This window comes from Xyrauchen texanus, chromosome 23 (assembly GCF_025860055.1).
Source record: "Xyrauchen texanus isolate HMW12.3.18 chromosome 23, RBS_HiC_50CHRs, whole genome shotgun sequence".
Classification (NCBI taxonomy): domain Eukaryota; kingdom Metazoa; phylum Chordata; class Actinopteri; order Cypriniformes; family Catostomidae; genus Xyrauchen; species Xyrauchen texanus.
The window spans coordinates 40026212-40044524 of record NC_068298.1 but is presented as its reverse complement, the minus strand read 5'-3'; the positions used below and the strand labels follow the sequence as shown (position 1 = coordinate 40044524).

The 18313-nt window shown below is 42.6% G+C and overlaps 1 protein-coding gene across 1 annotated transcript in view; it reads right to left on the bottom strand.

Annotated features, from left to right (window-relative positions):
* The window catches only part of trpc3 (transient receptor potential cation channel, subfamily C, member 3), an 80513-nt gene that overhangs the window by 21001 nt on the left and 41199 nt on the right, over nt 1-18313 (bottom strand). The window contains 2 exon segments of the mRNA XM_052154516.1: nt 3817-4081; nt 12374-12607. Coding sequence (XP_052010476.1) covers nt 3817-4081; nt 12374-12607 — 499 coding nt within the window.

Here is an 18313-nt window from a genome sequence, read left to right as displayed (position 1 = left end):
AGGCACAATTGTCTCCCGCTCGAATTGTGTCCATTCAGAACACCCTGAGCCAAGTCAGGCTAAGCCAAGGTGCACTGTTCGTCAGTATCAATGAATACTAGGTCTCATGGCATCTGCGTGATGAGACCATATATAAGGCTAATAAGGGTTATGCGTCGCTTGGTTCCTACCCTTTCTATGTGGTTCAGATCCCAGTTCCTTACTTTGGGTCCTACTCTAGGTGGGTCATGCCGTCAGGCGCCTCCCTGATGGGCTGGGGAGTGGTCTTAAGTGGTTGTCCAGCTCAAGGGGAATGGGAAAGTTATCAGATCGATTGGCACATCAACTGCCTCAAGTTGATGGCTGTATTTCTGGCCCTGAAATACTTCCTCCAGCATTTGAGAGGCTGCCATGTCCTGGTGCGGGTGGACAACACAGCAGCAGTCTCTTATATAAATCATCAAGGAGGTCTACGTTCATGCCAGCTGAACACTCTGGCACGTCAGATTCTCCGTGGTTTACGTGGCCGCTCTATCGGCTTGCCACGCCTTGATTGACGGGGTGCCATTGGGGAGACATCCTCTGCTCGCTCGCTTCGTTCATGGAGCCATGCGACCGAGACCTCCTGCTAGGACCAGGATCCCTTAATGGGACTTAGCAATAGTCCTTGAGGGTCTGGTTGAGACCCCCTTTGAACCTCTAGAGTCAGTGTCTGATAAACAGACTCTCAAGATGGTTTTTCTTATGGCAATTACTTCTCTAAAAAGAATAGGGGATCTACAGGCTCTGTCTGTCTTGCCAGCCTGCTTACATTTTGCCCCAGGAATGGCTAATGCAATTTTGCACCTTCATCCTGACTACCTGCCTAAGGTTCCATTCTCGACTGTACATCCGGTCACTCTCGAAGCCGTTTACCATGCCGGAGCAGAAAAGACTTCACAGAATTTGTCCAGTCCGTGCCCTTCAGACTTATGTCCAACGCACTAGCCAGTGGCGTAAGTCAGGGCAACTATTAGTTTGCCATGGGGGCCACAACAGGGGGGCGGCCACCACCAAGCAGACTATGTCACATTGGGCGAGGGATGCTATTGCCCTGGCCTACGAGGCGCACGGTCAAGCTTCGCCAGTAGGTATCAGGGCTCACTCTACCAGAGGGGTCGACCTCCTCTAAAGCTTTGGATAGAGGTGTCCCTTTGCGGCATGTTTGTGATGTGGCAGGCTGGTCCTCTCCTCACACATTCATAAGATTTTATAGTTTGGATGTTCATGCAACTCTGGGCTCTTATTTCCTTGAGTCAACATCACAAGCTCATGTCTGAGACCTCTCGCGCTCTTGTGAGCACCACCACACAACCGTAAGGGGTCCGGACATCCACAGTGCGATGGCGTGGGTATTCTCGTTCCCAAAGCGCTAAATAAGTGCAGCATCAAAGTGTAGCTTTTTGACAGGGAACGTCTCGGGTTACTTATCTGTAACCCCTGTTTCCTGATAAAAGCGGAACAAGATGCTGCGCTTCATTGCCACACTGGAATGCCCCAGGACTGCTCTTCAGATAAAATACCTGACGATGCACCTGTGATGCATCTATTTATAGTCCTGCTACAGGTGCATCCAATGATGTCAGGCTATAAATTATGGTCAATTTCATTGACGTGTTACACACATATTCACAGCTGGTCACACTTAATATTGTTCCCAAAGTGCTTTATCAGGGAACAGGGGTTAATTAACCCGAGACATTTTCCAGTTAAAAAAGTGCTTTAAGAAAAAAATAAAAACATTCCAATAGGATAAGAAAAATACACAAAGATATATTCTGAAAAAAAAAGTCTTACTACAGTATCTTATACAATTTTGCTTCTGAAGTAAATTCACCTGGTTTTAGGGATGCTTGGATAATTTTACTGGATGAATGTACTTATTTCTTTATTTTATTTGTATATTTTGCAGTGGATGGGTCAGGGTAGTCACTTAGTCATCCAACAACTGACTAATCTAACCGTGAGGTCGACTAGTGTATATACAATGAAAATAAAAAGGCAATTGTTACCTCAAGGATCTATTTCAATCTAATCTAACCCCTAAACATGTATTTTGTTGGCGTAACTTAATTTGTCATGTAAAATGAGTCAAGTTACATGCTGTTACATGAAGCACATTTTTTTAAGCTACCTGCAAAACATATTTTTTTTACAGTGTATTTTATTTTTCTGTTTTTATCTTTTAAATCGTTAATCGGTGATGAATTTAGAGATGAAATTTTAATTGTTACCGCAGTGGTAGCTCCAGAACTTTACAAGTTAGATATTTTCAGGGTGGCAAACAGTATTTGAAGGTGTTGTAAATATGAACTTTTTATATTTGAAATATCAAAATTGTGCTGTTGCTTATGTGTTTCGTTTCCGACTCCCACTGGACATTTAAGGTACTGCACTATGTTTATATAGTTTACTTTCGGTTACCCTCAGTGAACGCAGTCGAGAACAACATGCAGTTTCTATCGGCTATTAATTCCGTCGTTTAAACCTTGGAAATATATGTCTGTAAGTGCAATTTTTACACTAAATAGTGATTTAAAGTGTTTAAGAATAATTAGATGGAGATTATTGCTATATTTCTGTTATAAGCATACTTGATTTGTGTTATTAGTAACATGCTATGTTGTAGCGTACTGACTAATTTATCTTCTGTTTGTACATAATCTCATTTGAATATAATTTCTCTGTGTATATTACTTAAAATTATGTAAAAGGAACTATGTACAAAATCAAACAGTAATGTTAAGCTGGATATGTGAATGTAAATGTGAACATGGATGTTCATACATATTTTTTCTTCTTGTTTGTAGTTTTACAGAAATAGTATTGAGAAGCGAATCACCAGTTAAGTCACTAAAGTTATGAAGACTGCTTTCTGGAGTTCTTTTTTCAAGTTGTACACTATCTGTTAAGCCTTTACTCAAGCTATGCAATTGGTCAGAACAGAATAAAAATGTAATGTTATAATAATGCTGACATAAACTAAATTATGAACAACAAATACAGCTGATATTAAACTCACATGTAATGTTCTGTCTCTGTTTCCATCTATAGCACTGAAATCTTTTTTTCTTGTTCTGTGACCTTCCTTTTAGTAAAGAATGATGCCTGCACTTCTTTCCTTTCATTATGTTATCTCCCTGATCTAACAAAACACACACACACACACACACACACACACACACACACACACACACACACACACACACACACACACACACACACACACACACACACACACACACTGTTAAGAACTTTCTCAAATCATGCTGGATAACATGATCATCAGGATCTGTCTTTTCAAGCATAGTGTGCGCCACCTGTGTTTTATAAATTGAACAGTAGACAATCTATGGAGGTGGAAGTGGGGGAGGAGGCATGGTTTAGCCTACATAAAACTTATGTCTGTTGGTATGTACTCTACGTACAATGTTCTATATATATTGGATACAGAATTTATTGATTTCTCTTTTTAATTGTGCACATACAAATATTTATTTAAAGAAAAATATGAAGAAAAAAAATATTTTATAAACTATGAGGAAATTATAGGGGTGACCCAGAATCATATTAACCAGGCCAAAATGTTTTTGAAGCCCCTGCATTCTGTTCCATTTTGTTGTGCACCATCCATCTGTTTTTGAACATAAGAACATGTGAACCCCCCTTAAGAAGTCTTAATTACACATGTTTCCTCAAGGCCGAGAAGTGGAATAAAAATGTAGACAACCGATGACTTGTCAATTTCAAAATGTCCTCCGAAAACAGGAAATGTTGTAGTAGATGCTTGTGACTCACGTGGTGAAGGCGGGATTAACCTTTGCCCCCAGGTAGTAGGAATAGAGGATGAACATGCCGATCATGAATGCGAGGAATACCATGATGAAGAGGACCATGAATTTGAAGATGTCCTTCACAGTGCGGCCCAGAGAGATCTGGAGCGGACCGAAGCTCTCATTGGCCGGTAGGATGTAGGCGATTCGAGAGAAGCTCAGGACCACGGCGATGGCGTACAGACCCTCTGATATTAGCTGAGGATCTGATGGAAGCCACTTGTCTCGTGCTAAAAAACAAAGAAAACAACAGTTTACATGGACACTGGTTGAATTAAAGGCCTATAGATTGGTGTTTCTTCTAGACAGTAAAGTCTCTTTATTCATTTTTTTTTTTTTAACATTCTCACTAGTTTTATAAAAAAAATGCATCACAAGAGATTTATGTAATTTTTTACCTTTTTCTTTTTGGGTGAAAATTCTCACCACTGTGTCATTTCCAGCATTTCTAAAATTCTGCATTGTGTTTATAAGATCTCTGTGCTGGAAATGATGCTGATGGAAATGACATTTTTGACATTTTAACAAATAAAATGTCAGACTCCTTTGTCTTGCTAAGGCTAATTTTGTAACTAACATTGTAAGCATCCTACACAATGAAATCATATTTCCACACTTTGAGCATAATTTGGCAAAATTACAGCTTAGAAGTGATAATTACCTTGATTTTTCTTTGTTTTGTTTAAACATAACATCTCATATCCTAAGCACGCTCTTTACAGACACTTTTGTCAATATACTGTACACTAGCGGCCAAATGTTGGGAATAATGTACAGATTTTGCTGTTTCGGAAGGAATTTGGTACTTCAATTCACCAAAGTGGCATTCAACTGATCACAATGTATAGTCAGGACATTACTGATGTAAAAAAAAAACACCATCACTATTTGAAAAAAGTCACTTTTGATCAAATCTAGACAGCAGCATCACTCCAACACCTTATGCTTGTGTAATCATGTTAAATTGCTAATTTGGTACTAGAAAATCACTTGCCATTATATCAAACACTGCTGAAAGCTATTTGAATTGTTAAATGAAGCTTAACATTGTCTTTGTGTTGGTTTTTGAGTTGCCACAGTATACAATAGACTGTCTTAATGTCAATATTAGATCTAAAATGGCAAAAAAGAAACAGCTTTCTCTAGAAACTCAACAGTCAATCATTGTTTTGAGGAATGAAGGCTATACAATGCTTGAAATTGCCCAAAACTAAAGATTCAGTCTCAGGGCCGGCGCTACCTATAGGCGAACTAGGCAGTTGCCTAGGGCCTCGGCCTTGTAGGCAGGGCCTCCAAAACATACACATGCTTATCCACCAATCAAGAGCAGCAAAATACTATGCTGTTTGTCCATTGGATATAACAAATGTCATTCACCTGTAGTTAAAGCAATTAATATCACCGTTTACATGCGAGTCACTCCCAACCTCTGAATTTATGAATGAAGAGATTGTAGATGAATAAAATCCAACTTTTCTGCAAATTTATCTGATGGCGCCGAAACGAACTCATCCTTCAGGGGCTGCTAAGCGTAAGGCTAAGCAGGCACGCAAAGAAAGTGCAGCTCGTGATTCAGGTATCATCTATTTTTGAGTGATTGTAATGTATTGTAAAAAATAAACTGATTCTAACGATCAGCGTCATTTTGAGATAGATCATTTGACGGTTATTTCCAGTTCAAAAGAGCGCGAGCACCGTTGATGGACTGAATTTGCTTCTGACACTTTGAATCCGAGCGTATGTAGCTACAATGCAGACTTTTGTTAGAAAAAAGAAATACGTTCTAAATGAACCGTCCGAAAGAGTCTGATTCGCGGAAATGAATCGGACTTCCAGTCACTGTTGGAGAACTGTTGAACTGAATCTTACAAAGGAGTCGATTCTCCTCGATGGAATCGATTACAACCTGTAGAATAAAATCTTGATTCCTAACGCCTCTGAATCAAGGAATCGATTCTTTTAGAATCGATTTCCAGCCCTAGTCAGGAGCTGACTCGCAAAATACTACAGAAAAAGTAAAGTTTGTCAGTCAAAGAGCAAACGCACTATACTAAAGCATTGTTTATTATGTTTTAAAACAGTCTGTATATCTTCTAAAATGCAGATGTTTAGCCTACATTAACTGCTCTAGTCTATCATAATAGACTATAGACCATAATAGACTTCATTTTTTTCGTTTTCCAATCATAAATACTGTTGAAATATTTATTGAAAATAAGTATGCAATCTTAAGCATATGAATAAGCACACAATTACAGTTGACAAAATTAACTTGTCTTTTCACTTCCACTAGCAGCTGATTTGTGTATCATAAGGTTTTTCTCTACAATACATAGACTAAATATAGTCATATTAGGTATCAAAAACAAAACTGTTCATTATCCCAAATAGTGGGTTAGTGTGTTACTGTTAGGGTTACCTTGTCTTGTTTTACCGTTGCCCCTTTGGTTTCCATTTTTGTCCCTTTTGTTTTCCATAGGTTCACTTTTGTCCCTTGTTTAGCTCCACTGTCTCACTAGTCTATTGTTTAAAGAACTACACTTCCCAGTATCCACCTGTCATCATCACTGCCATTTTGTGTCATTGTTCACACCTGTTTATCATTTGTATCATCCTGTCCTTGTATATTTATATCCTGGTTTTTGGTTCAGTCCTTGTCTTTCGTTGAATGTTGTTAGCCCGGTGTGTGTTCCCTGCCTGTATTTTCTGTGTTATGTTTATTTCCCCATTGAGGGTTTTCCTTTGTGTTTTTTGTGTTTCAATAAAGTAAGCTTGCACTTAGATCCGCTCTCCTCGTCTGCCTTCGCTGTCTGCATTCGTAACAGAACGAAAGACCACAAATGGATCTAGCAGCTTACCTCATGGAACTGACCCAGGCGGAGTTGACCATCCGCGAGTTCTCCCACTTCTTTTCCGCTGTTGCCCTCCACACCGGCTTTGACGACGCATCCCTTAAGACCATCTACCAGCTCGGGCTACCAACATACCGGCTGAGGGAATTGCCGAACTCCGGAGACCTCACGTGGAGGGAATATGTGAGTTTAGTCTTGGGAGAACTCGCTGCCGGCGAACCACCTCTCTCGATCCCGGTTTCCGCCTCTGGGCTTTCCGTGCCTGCCACGGCCAACGAGCCAGCGTTGCCAGCTTCGTCCGCCTGGCGGAGGAGGAGAAGATGAAAGGCTTCTGCTCCCCAGTCTCCGCCTGCCACGGCCAGCGAGCCAGAGCCCACGCCTGCCACGGCCAGCGAGCCAGAGCCCACGCCTGCCACGGCCAGCGAGCCAGAGCCACGCCTGCCACGCCAGCGAGCCAGAGCCACGCCTGCCCGATGTCAGCCGACGCCAGCGCCAGTAGCCTCCGATGTCAGCGAGCCAGCGCCAGTAGCCTCCGATGTCAGCGAGCCAGCGCCAGTAGCCTCCGATGTCAGCGAGCCAGCGCCAGTAGCCTCCGACGTCAGTGAGCCAGCGCCAGTAGCCTCCGACGTCAGTGAGCCAGCGCCTGTCGTCTCAGATGTCAGTGAGCCAGCGCCTGTTGTCTCAGATGTCAGTGAGCCAGCGCCTGTAGCCTCCGTCGTCAGTGAGCCAGCGCCTGTAGCCTCCGACGTCAGTGAGCCAGCGCCTGTAGCCTCGACCGCTCCTGAGCCAGCGCCTGTAGCCTCAACCGTCCCTGAGCCAGCGCCTGTGGTCTTGTCCGTCCCAGTGCCAGTAGCCATGACCGTCCAAGAGCCAGCGCCAGTAGCCATGACCGTCCAAGAGCCAGCGCCAGTAGCCATGACCGTCCAAAAGCCAGTGCCAGTGGTCGTGCCCGTCGAAGAGTCAGCTCCTCCCGAGCCTCCCGAGCTTTCCAGAGCTCCGCCTCCCGAGCTTTCCAGAGCTCCGCCCTCCGAGCTTTCCAGAGCTCCGCCTTCCGAGCCTCCCGAGCTTTCCAGAGCTCTGCCTCCCGAGCTTCCCAAGCTTTCCAGAGCTCCGCCCTCCGAGCTTTCCAGAGCTCCGCCTTTCAAGCTTTCCAGGGCTCTGCCTCTCAAGCCTCTCGAGCCTTCCAGGGCTCCGCCTCTCAAGCCTTCCAGGGCTCCGCCTCTCGAGCTTCCCGAGCCTCCCAGGGCTCTGCCTCTCAAGCTTCTCGAGCCTTTCAGAACTCTGCCTCTCGAGCCTTCCAGGGCTCCGCCTCTCAAGTCTCTCGAGCCTCCCAGGGCTCCGCCCCTCAAGTCACTCGAGTCTTCTAGGGCTCCGCCCCTCAAGCCTCTCGAGCCTTCCAGGGCTCCACCTCCAGAGCCTCTCAAGTCTTCCACAGCCCTTCTCCCCGAGCCTCCTACGGCTCCACCTCCAGAGCCCCCTACGGCTCCGTCTCCCGAGCCTCCTACGGCTCTGCTCCCAGAGACTCCAGAGCTTTCTAGGGCTCCGCCTCTCGAGCTTCCTATGGCTCCACCTCTCGAGCCTCCTACGGCTCTGCTCCCAGTGCCTCCCGAGCCTCCTACGGCTCTGCTCCCAGAGACTCCTGAGCCGTCCTACGGCTCTGCCTCCTGAGCCTCCCTCAGCTCCGCCTCCAGAACCTCACGAGCCTTCTACGGCTCCGCCTCCCTAGCCTTCTACGGCTCCACCTCCTACGGCTCTGCCCCCAGAGCCTCCTGATCCTCCTATGGCTCCGCCTCCTGAGCCTCCTACGGCTCCGCCCCCAAGGCCTCCTGAGCCTCCCACGGCTCCACCTCCAGAACGTCCCACGGCTCCGCCTCCCGAGCCTCCTACGGCTCCGCCTCCCGAGCCTCCTACTGCTCTGCCTCCCAGAGCCTCCTACTGCCAGCCTCCAGAGCCTCCCGAGCCTCCTATGGCTCCGCCTCCTGAGCCTTCCTCAGCTCCGTCCTCAGAGCCTCCCAGGCCTCCTGACCCGGCCCCTGTCCTGTGGCATCCTCCTAGGGCCCCTGACCCTGTTCCTGACCTGTGGCCTCCTCCCAGGCCTCCTGACCCGGCCCCTATCCTGTGGCCTCCTCCCAGGCCCCCTGACCCAGTTCCCGTCCTGTGGCCTCCTCCCAGGCTTCCTGACCCGGCCCCTATCCTGTGGCCTCCTCCCAGGGCCCCTGACCCTGTTCCTGTTCCTGACCTGTGGCCTCCTCCCAGGCCTCCTGACCCGGCCCCTATCCTGTGGCCTCCTCCCAGGCCCCCTGACCCAGTTCCCGTCCTGTGGCCTCCTCCCAGGGCCCCTGACCCTGTTCCTGACCTGTGGCCTCCTCCCAGGCCTCCTGACCCGGCCCCTATCCTGTGGCCTCCTCCCAGGCCCCCTGACCCAGTTCCCATCCTGTGGCCTCCTCCCAGGCCTCCTGACCCGGCCCCTGTCCTGTGGCCTCCTCCCTGGCCCCCTGACCCAGTCCCTGTCCTGTGGCCTCCTCCCAGGCCTCCTGAACCTGCCCCTGTCCAGTGGCCTTCTCCCCAGTCCCCCAGACCTATCCTTGCCCTGTGGCCAGCCCCCAGACCACCTGAACCTGTCCTTGTCCTGTGGTCAGCTCCCAGGCCTCCTGAACCTACCCTTGCCCTGTGGCCAGCTCCCAGACCACCTGAACCTGTCCTTGCTCTCTGTGCCCCCCTGGACTGCCTGTCTGCCCCTCGTTGCCCCCTGGACTGCCTGTCTACCCCTCGTTGCCCCCTGGACTGACTGTTTGCCCTTCGTTGCTCCCCTTGGTCTGTCTGCCCACCACAAGCTTCCCCCCCCCCCCAGTCTATGGACATTTGTTCTTCCTGTTTTTTTGTTTTGTCAATTTTTGATCGTCTGGAATCCGATCCTTGGGGGGGTATGTTAGGGTTACCTTGTCTTGTTTTACCGTTGCCCCTTTGGTTTCCATTTTTGTCCCTTTTGTTTTCCATAGGTTCACTTTTGTCCCTTGTTTAGCTCCACTGTCTCACTAGTCTATTGTTTAAAGAACTACACTTCCCAGTATCCACCTGTCATCATCACTGCCATTTTGTGTCATTGTTCACACCTGTTTATCATTTGTATCATCCTGTCCTTGTGTATTTATATCCTGGTTTTTGGTTCAGTCCTTGTCTTTCGTTGAATGTTGTTAGCCCGGTGTGTGTTCCCTGCCTGTATTTTCTGTGTTATGTTTATTTCCCCATTGAGGGTTTTCCTTTGTGTTTTTTGTGTTTCAATAAAGTAAGCTTGCACTTAGATCCGCTCTCCTCGTCTGCCTTCGCTGTCTGCATTCGTAACAGTTACCATAAATAAATTACTGAACAAATTACAGCAAAAAACTTCCTGACTGCAAAAAAAAAAGATATGACTTTTCAGATTTTTTTTTTGTTTACCTTAATTAAAGTTACATTAATATGCACATTTAAGTACAAATATAAAAATACTGATAACAGGTTTTGTATAAATAAAATGGTTAGGAATCATATTTGTTTTCAAGTCTTTTTTATTAAATTATGTTTTATTAACAAAGTTCGAGAGGAGCACATTCAGATAATCAACGAGATAAGAGGTATATATACTGCAGACTTACCTCTGTTCATTGACAGTTTATCAGCATCCCTCCACCACCCCCATCTCCTCACTTTGATTTTTAATAATCTCTTATTGGATGTAAACAACACAATCCAAAATACAATGCAATCCAATGTAATACTGTGTAAATCTGGACAGCATGCCAAATACGCATAATCTTTACTCTATTTAATTTGATGTAAGTGTGAACTCGTGAATTCTGAAAGGTGGAGGGGAGGAGGGCATGGCGGGGGGCCTCCAACATACATTTTGCCTAGGGCCTCCAAATGTCTAGAACCGGCCCTGTTCAGTCTTCAAAGACAAAGGACAACTGTCTCTAACAAGGACAGAAAGAGATGTGGAAGATCAGATGTACAACTAAACAAGAGGATAAGTACATCAGAGTCTCTAGTTTGAGAAATAGATGCCTCACATGTCCTCAGCTGACAGCTTCATTGAATACTTCCCGCTCAACAGCAACAAGAGAAGAATCTGCAAAGCTGTCACACTTATTAATTATGTTTTGATGAGAACTCTTTGAAGTGGTTTAAGAAGTTATTAATGTCCTGACTATACATTGTGATCAGTTGAATGCCACTTTAAAATAAGAGCAAAATCTTTACATTTTTCCAAGCTTTTGCCCGCCAGTGTATGTTCACAGTAACACAGTAGTGGTTGTAATAAATGTGTTGATAAATGGATAGAAATCCTTTTCAAACAATAAAACTGAAATGGAAGTAAATATGTAATGATTTGTATTTTAATAACAGATTTTCATGGTTTAATACTGAAAGACTGGATGCATGACTATCAGTGGGTGGAACTGCTTAACATTACTTACACAAGAGCAAAGAAGAAACATGGAGGAATAAGAACATACAGAATGGGACGTGTCCCAAACAAGCAAAGATAGCAAAGAACTTGATTTTATAGGGTGATTGTTAGAAACAACATGAAGCAGAGTTTAGATGTTCACGGTTGCAGAGGAACTTCGCAAATCGTTCCATTAATATTGAATGAAGTGAATTTAAATCTCTTTTATGATAAACATTAATTTTTATTTTTATGAGAGTTACCATTCATTTGTTATAAATAATCATATATTTTGGTTTGTGTCCACAAGTTCCAAATAAAAAGAGAACATTTTCAAATCAGTGCCTTTCATTTGTAAAGTATTCACTGTAATTTTCTGGATTAAAAAAAAAAAAACTGGCATGGGGACCTGGGTAAAGATGAGGACTATCACCCCTGGAGTCGCAAGTTCGAATCCAAAGAGTGCTGAGGGACTCCAGCCAGGACTCCTAAGCAACCAAATTGACCCGGTTGCTAGGGAGGGTAGAGTCACATGGGGTAACCTCCTCGTGGTCGCTATAATGTGGTTCTCATTCTCTGTGGTGAGTTGTGTGTGGATTCCTCATAGAATAGCGTGAAGCCTCCACACCCGCTATGTCTCTGTGGTAACGTGCTAAACAAGCCACATGTTAAGATGTGCAGATTGACATCTCAGACGTGGAGGCAACTGAGATTTGTCCTCTGCCACCCGGATTGAGGTGAGTCACTATGCCACCACGAGGACTTAGAGCACATTGGGAATAGGGCATTCCAAATTGGGAAGAAAAGGGGAGGAAAAACTAGCATGATCTCATTTACTTTACTGTATTTGTCTTTGGGGTGCCCAATGATTTGTGTAATTATATAATTTTACCTAAAAAAAATGTATTACAATGTATGAACTGTTATAGTGTGGACATCAATTAGAAAATCTTGGCATGTAAAAATTAATTGCATTTAGTCATGTTATACATCTGGGACCTCTGAGAACCCAACCTGATGAAGTTCAATATTTTTCATGAAGGATGATGTGTGATGAATGATATCAAGTTGAAATTTCGTTTATCATTAGTACACATAATATTATGAAAGTTAATGAAATATCAACCTGATTCTAAAATGCTATGTTTTTTGATCTGTTGAACTGGACTTGGGATCCCTCAGACCCCAAACAGAATATGACTTTAAACGTCTATATATGAAACTAAGTCAGTAGAGCTCACCGTATGTAAAGTATTCAATGTCTGGTGGCAATGTGACCATTGAAAGGTCTGGTACGTGGACCTTCTCATCCACATACTTCTGGGCTTTCATGGCCTGCATGAAGGCGAAGAACCGAGCAGTGAATGCAGCGATGAAGATAGACAGCATCCCGAAATCCAGGACGTTCCACAGCTGCATGATGTATTCCCTTGGGCCCTCAGTCCAGAGCTCTTTACACTCCGACCACATCATTCCTGCAGATAACAGAAGAACTTGGATGGTAAACCTTGATGTGTAATGTATTTAAACAATGCAAATAACTGTATTTATTTTTTCAAGAATAGTTGTTATTCTAAGTAGTGTAAGCTATGTGGTTGAAAATACTTATTCAAAATGTTGTATATAACTGTCTACTTCTAAAACATTTTGATTGATTCTGCTCATTGAAAATTTTGGCACCTGTAAATAGTCATTATTTAAAATCTTAGAGGTTCTAGATAGGGTTGTTGATGAGGGTTTAATGTAAATGGTTTTGGTGATTATTGTTAATTTTGGTGAACTTACCTGGCTCAATTAAAACCAAATCTCTTTTAACAAATGCCCATATGATCAATGGTTGACCTTGGTTTAAACCATAACTCCTCATTTATAAATTGTTTGGTTTTGTGAAAACACTCTTTTAATTTGCAAATCAAAATAATCTAAAAGTCTACTTGCAACTAGTTAACTTTACAGTAACACTTCAATTAAAGTTCCCTTTGACAAAGATTTATGAAGAGGTTCATTAATACTAATAATCCTTTACAAATGTAATATAAATCATTGAAATGCGGTTATAACAACAATAATACCTGCCAAATGGTGAGCCATTTTAACCATGAAAATGTACCCTAATGTAAGTAATTTTCATTTGCATAGAGCTCATCCGCACACATTGTTTCAAAGGAGATTTACCGAAGATTATGCTGTAACCAAAAATTAAGCTGTGATGTCAAAATGTAATGTCTTAAAAGTCTTCATTGTGCGGTTTCATAATTTTTTTTATATTGTGTCTGTAACAAATAAATAAATAATATATTTAAGCAATATAACAGGAGCAAGAGTGCTATATGACCCTACATCAGCACTGCTGTGATTCGGCTGCAGGCATTGCTGTAGGTAATTACAGCAGTGCTGATGTAGAGGCCATATAACATGATTGTGAGTGTGATATTGCTTATATGCAACAGTTCAATGAACAAGTAAATGTAAAAAAAATGGGAAAAACTGAGTACGGTCATAAAAAACGCATTTGTGCATGAAACTACTTGCTTACGCGATGGATCAGAATCTGCCGTTTCTGGTAAATGATGCATCTAAGTAATTCAAAAAGTTCACTTCAGAAATAGTATCATGGCTTGTGCTGCTTCTAACAAGTTATTGGACAAACAAGGATATACGGCAGGATGTGTGTGTGTGTGTGTGTGTGTGTGTGAGAGGGGGAGAGAGAGAGAGAGAGAGAGAGAATGCAATCACCTGTTGCCACACCCAATCAGAGATGACCCAATCAGAGATACAAGTGGGTGTATTCCTCTCTATTTCATGGTAGCCGGTGAAAGAGTCATTCATTATAGAAACAGCGATGTCCTCCGGCATTTTAAACAGTATGTATCCAATGTGGAAACTCAGATAAAAGGTAAGCACTTGAGTTCTGTAATAAATCAGTCTGTTGTGTATCTCAGCATGAGCCTTAATCCTGCAGTTGTCAGTTTAAAGCCGTTAAAAGCTATTTCCTAGCTTTGGTAATGTATTAGTAATACAGCGATCTCCTTTTTAAACAAGGATGGATGTGTGTATGTGTGTGTGTGCGTGTGTGTGTGTGTGTGTGTGTGTGTACATGAGACAGAGAGAGAGAGAGAGAGAGAGAGACGGACAGTGTCTCATCACCTGTTGCCACTCCCAATCAGAGATGCTGTCAGCTTTCTGAAGGTCAGCTTTCTCAGTGGAAAAATAGCATCCAAGTGGGGGTAATTCTCCCTATTTCACGGTAGCCAGTGCGTAAGAGTCCATCACTATAGAAACCGCAATGTCCCCCGCCATTTTAAACAGTATGTATCCAATGTGGAAACTCCAGTAAGAGGTAATCGCATTGAGTTCTGTAATCAATCAGTCTGTTGTGTCTCTCAGCTGTGATGAGCCGTAATGCTGAAGTTGTTCATTTAAAACCATTTAAAGCTATTTCCTAGCTTTAGTAGTGTAGTAGTAATATGAACGATCACATAGTGCTGTTGTATGTAAAAAATGACTAATGGATTCACGTCACCAACTGGCTCATATTACGCAGAAAAAATATATTTTGCCACCACCTGTTGGCGAACATATGTAATTTCAAAAATAAAGCCAGTAACTCCTAAAAGATACACTTTAGTTTAGAACAGCATGAACGCGTAGTGATACATACACAGTGAAGCGTTGGAGTGCTGATCCTGTCACACCATCAGTGCTAATGGAACGTCGCTCGTCCAATCAGATTCAAGGACCGGAACTAACTGTTGTATATATATATATATATATATATATATATATATATATATATATATATATATATATATATATATATATATATTAATACCTGGGTACTAATACCCCATTCTCTTTTATGTGGTTGACTACACCACATGGCAGGAGGAACCCCAAATATCTACAAATGCTCTGACCACAAAGGGCCAGCAAACAGTGAGGCCAAAAATGATGTAAGAACATGAATAAAAAATGTATTGCAATTCTATGAATGCATAAACTTGCATAGTAAGAATAACCAGAGATATTATTGAATTTAAAAAGAATACATTAAAATAGAATGGTAGTTCCAAACAGGAAAGTTGAGTCTGCTCACACACCACCTCAACCCGCCACTTCAGAGGGAAAGAGACAGAGAGTCAGTACCATACTCATACACACCACAAAAACCTGCACCAAAAGATGTGGTTCCCTAATGCAGAAGGAAGAAATGTGTTGACACAGCGAGTTCAGCGAGTATTGGCACTGACTATTACACCCGGAGTCGCGAGTTTGACTCCAGGGTGTGCTGAGTGACTCCAGCCAGGTCTCCTAAGCAACCAAATTGGCCCGGTTGCTAGGGAGAGTAGTGGCATGGTGGTGGTGATTAGTGGTTCTCGCTCTCAATGGGGCATGTTATAAGTTGTGTGTGGATCATGGAGAGTATCATGCCTCCACATGTCATCTGCTGTGTCATGCACATCGAGTCACGTGATAAGATGTGCCAGTTGACGGTCTCAGAAGCGGAGGCAACTGTGACTTGTACTCCACCACCCGGGTTGAGGTGAGTAACTGCGGAACCATGAGGACTTACTAAGTAGAGGGAATTGGGCATTCCAAATTGGGAGAAAAGGGTATCCCCTAAGTAAAAATAAAAATAGAAGAGGTTAAAAGAATATTAAAGTAAACACCTCTAGACTTCTTTATCTAACTATAATAGTCTATTAAATCATGAATTAGGGCATTTTATACCATTGCGATGAAATCAATATTTATATCATTTTTTATCTATTATTTTAAGTAGTATTTAAGGAAATATTAAGAGTAGCAACAGGAAATCTGATGGGGAAAAGAGTGGGACATAGTGCAGATTTGAACCACGGTCGCAAAGAAAGTTCACATTCACACACCTTTTAGGGTTTAATGGCAAAAATTTGAATATTATAATTTAAAAAAAACACTTACATTAATTTGTCTGTTAAAACTTGTGTATTATTGGACCTGTAATGTTGTTTATATAATTTAGACAGTTATTTTAGGGTTTACTGTGTTATGCCGTCATGGCAACAACGTTGTAAAATTTGATATAAATGAACACAGAAAAGGTAAGCAATTTTATCACACTAAATTCATATTTAGTATCATGCACATCGAGTAAATATCAACATTTATGATGTTTATATCTTGTGGCTATACTTTTGAAACTGTGTATTTGAATGTTTATGAACTGACCCTATTCACTTCCATTGTAAGTGCCTCACTGGAACCAAGATTTTTGCTTTTATATTTTTAAGAAAATGAGGGACAAGGGGAAATTAATCTTGTTATGCCACAAACGCTGTGAATTGAGCTTAACTTGTATCAAACCCAGAATACTCCTTTAAAGATTGTTGGAAAGGTCGTTTACACCAAAATCTAAAAAACAAACAAACCAAAAATGTTATAAATCCATTCATTCACAAAACTCCCAAGATAAAGCCACACAAATCTTTGAGATCAGCAAGACGACCTTGTGCTTAAAGAATAAGGTCAGGGGTTCGTTTAGGTGTTCCTGTCAAGTATTCAACCATCACCACACTGTAATGAACCTCCCCACCAACACTCCTCCAATGTTACACGTGTGTGAGCACCATAATCATGACTGACCATTTCATTCCTGCTACAGTGATGGTGCACCCATCTGCACCTTGACACAACGAAACACATGAAGGTAACAACTCACCTCTAAACCCAGTTTAGTTTCCTGCTTCATGAAACAACCCTAATGTGTTCCTTTCTGTGCTGGATTGCTTGATATTGCAAGTGGTAATCTACCACGGCTTTGTTCCACCGACTACTGGGCAAACAAAGGCAAAGTCATAACAGTAATATCTTATTTATAAAGAGAAATGTGTGTAAATCTTAAATAGAATATATATATGAGTGGCTTGGGACAATCAGAGCCTCTGGCTCTGATTGTCCCAGACCTCAGAGCCTCTGGAGACCACCTCCATATGATTTTGCAAATTAATTGCAAGGCCCTTAAAGTTCCTTCAGCTAATGTGTTGCAAAACATTTTCTTACATCAAATTTAATGAGGTGACATGCAGTCAGTGTAAGTGAACTCACTGAACCACAAACAAAATGGGAAACTGTTCTAAATCTAATCCAATCTCCAGTTACACCTCTCAATGATTCATTGCCTGCAAAAAGCCTTGCATTACAAGATCTGTTTCAGCCATTCAAATGAGACATTGATTAATGAACATGCCATAGACTCAAATGACTCAAAGCCATATGCTGAACTGCAGAGTTCATTTGCTTGTGTTTTGAGATGTGGTGTTGAAGAGAGACCTGGATCATGTGTTGAGGAAATGCTTTTCCAAGCTATTAACCAGGGTTGCAAGTTCTCATGTCATTGTGCAGAGTACAGGTATAGAGCCAATGAAATGCAGTTGTTTGGGGTCAGCCCCCCTGGAGCAGGTCAAGGGCTTTGCTCAAGGGCCCAACAGTGGTATCTTTGCAGTGCTGGGGCTTGAACCCCCGACATTTCGGTCAGTAACCCAGAGCCATAACCGCTGAGCCACCACTGGCCCTGTTAAGCTACAGTCAGTCAACTCAAGGGGTCAATATCGCTGGTGGTGAATATATAACAGAAGGTACAGACTTATTTTTCAACCAGAGCAGTATTTATCAGGTATAGAAAAACAATAAGGATGTCAATTAGGGTGACACTATTTACTGTATGAAACTAAAACACTCATAAACTCTAACTGGGTCAAAAACATAGTGAAGGACATCAGCATTACTAATTATTTTGCAATAATATTTCCATTCCGCACAGGGATTCAAATTGGTTTAATCCTAACCAGTTAATTAAAATGGATCTTCTGAATGAACCTATTCACTCAATAAATCAGACTTCATAACGCTTCAATAGAGAGAGAACTTGAGAGAGCGTATTGGATATTCTCATCATCTATACCATCCCGCCTTGCTACTGATTGAACACACATCTCGCGCTTCTGAGTAATAGGGTAGAAAATCACAAACTCCTCTTCGTATTGAAAAAAAGGAAGGAAGGAGAAACAAAATGCTCAACCAAGGGGTTCAAAGTCAACAATGACATTAGCCATCCTGTAGTGATACACTGAGTATAAATACATACAGAAATGTATGATATACAACCACACTCGTAGTGGGTAAAGCAATAATGGACACAA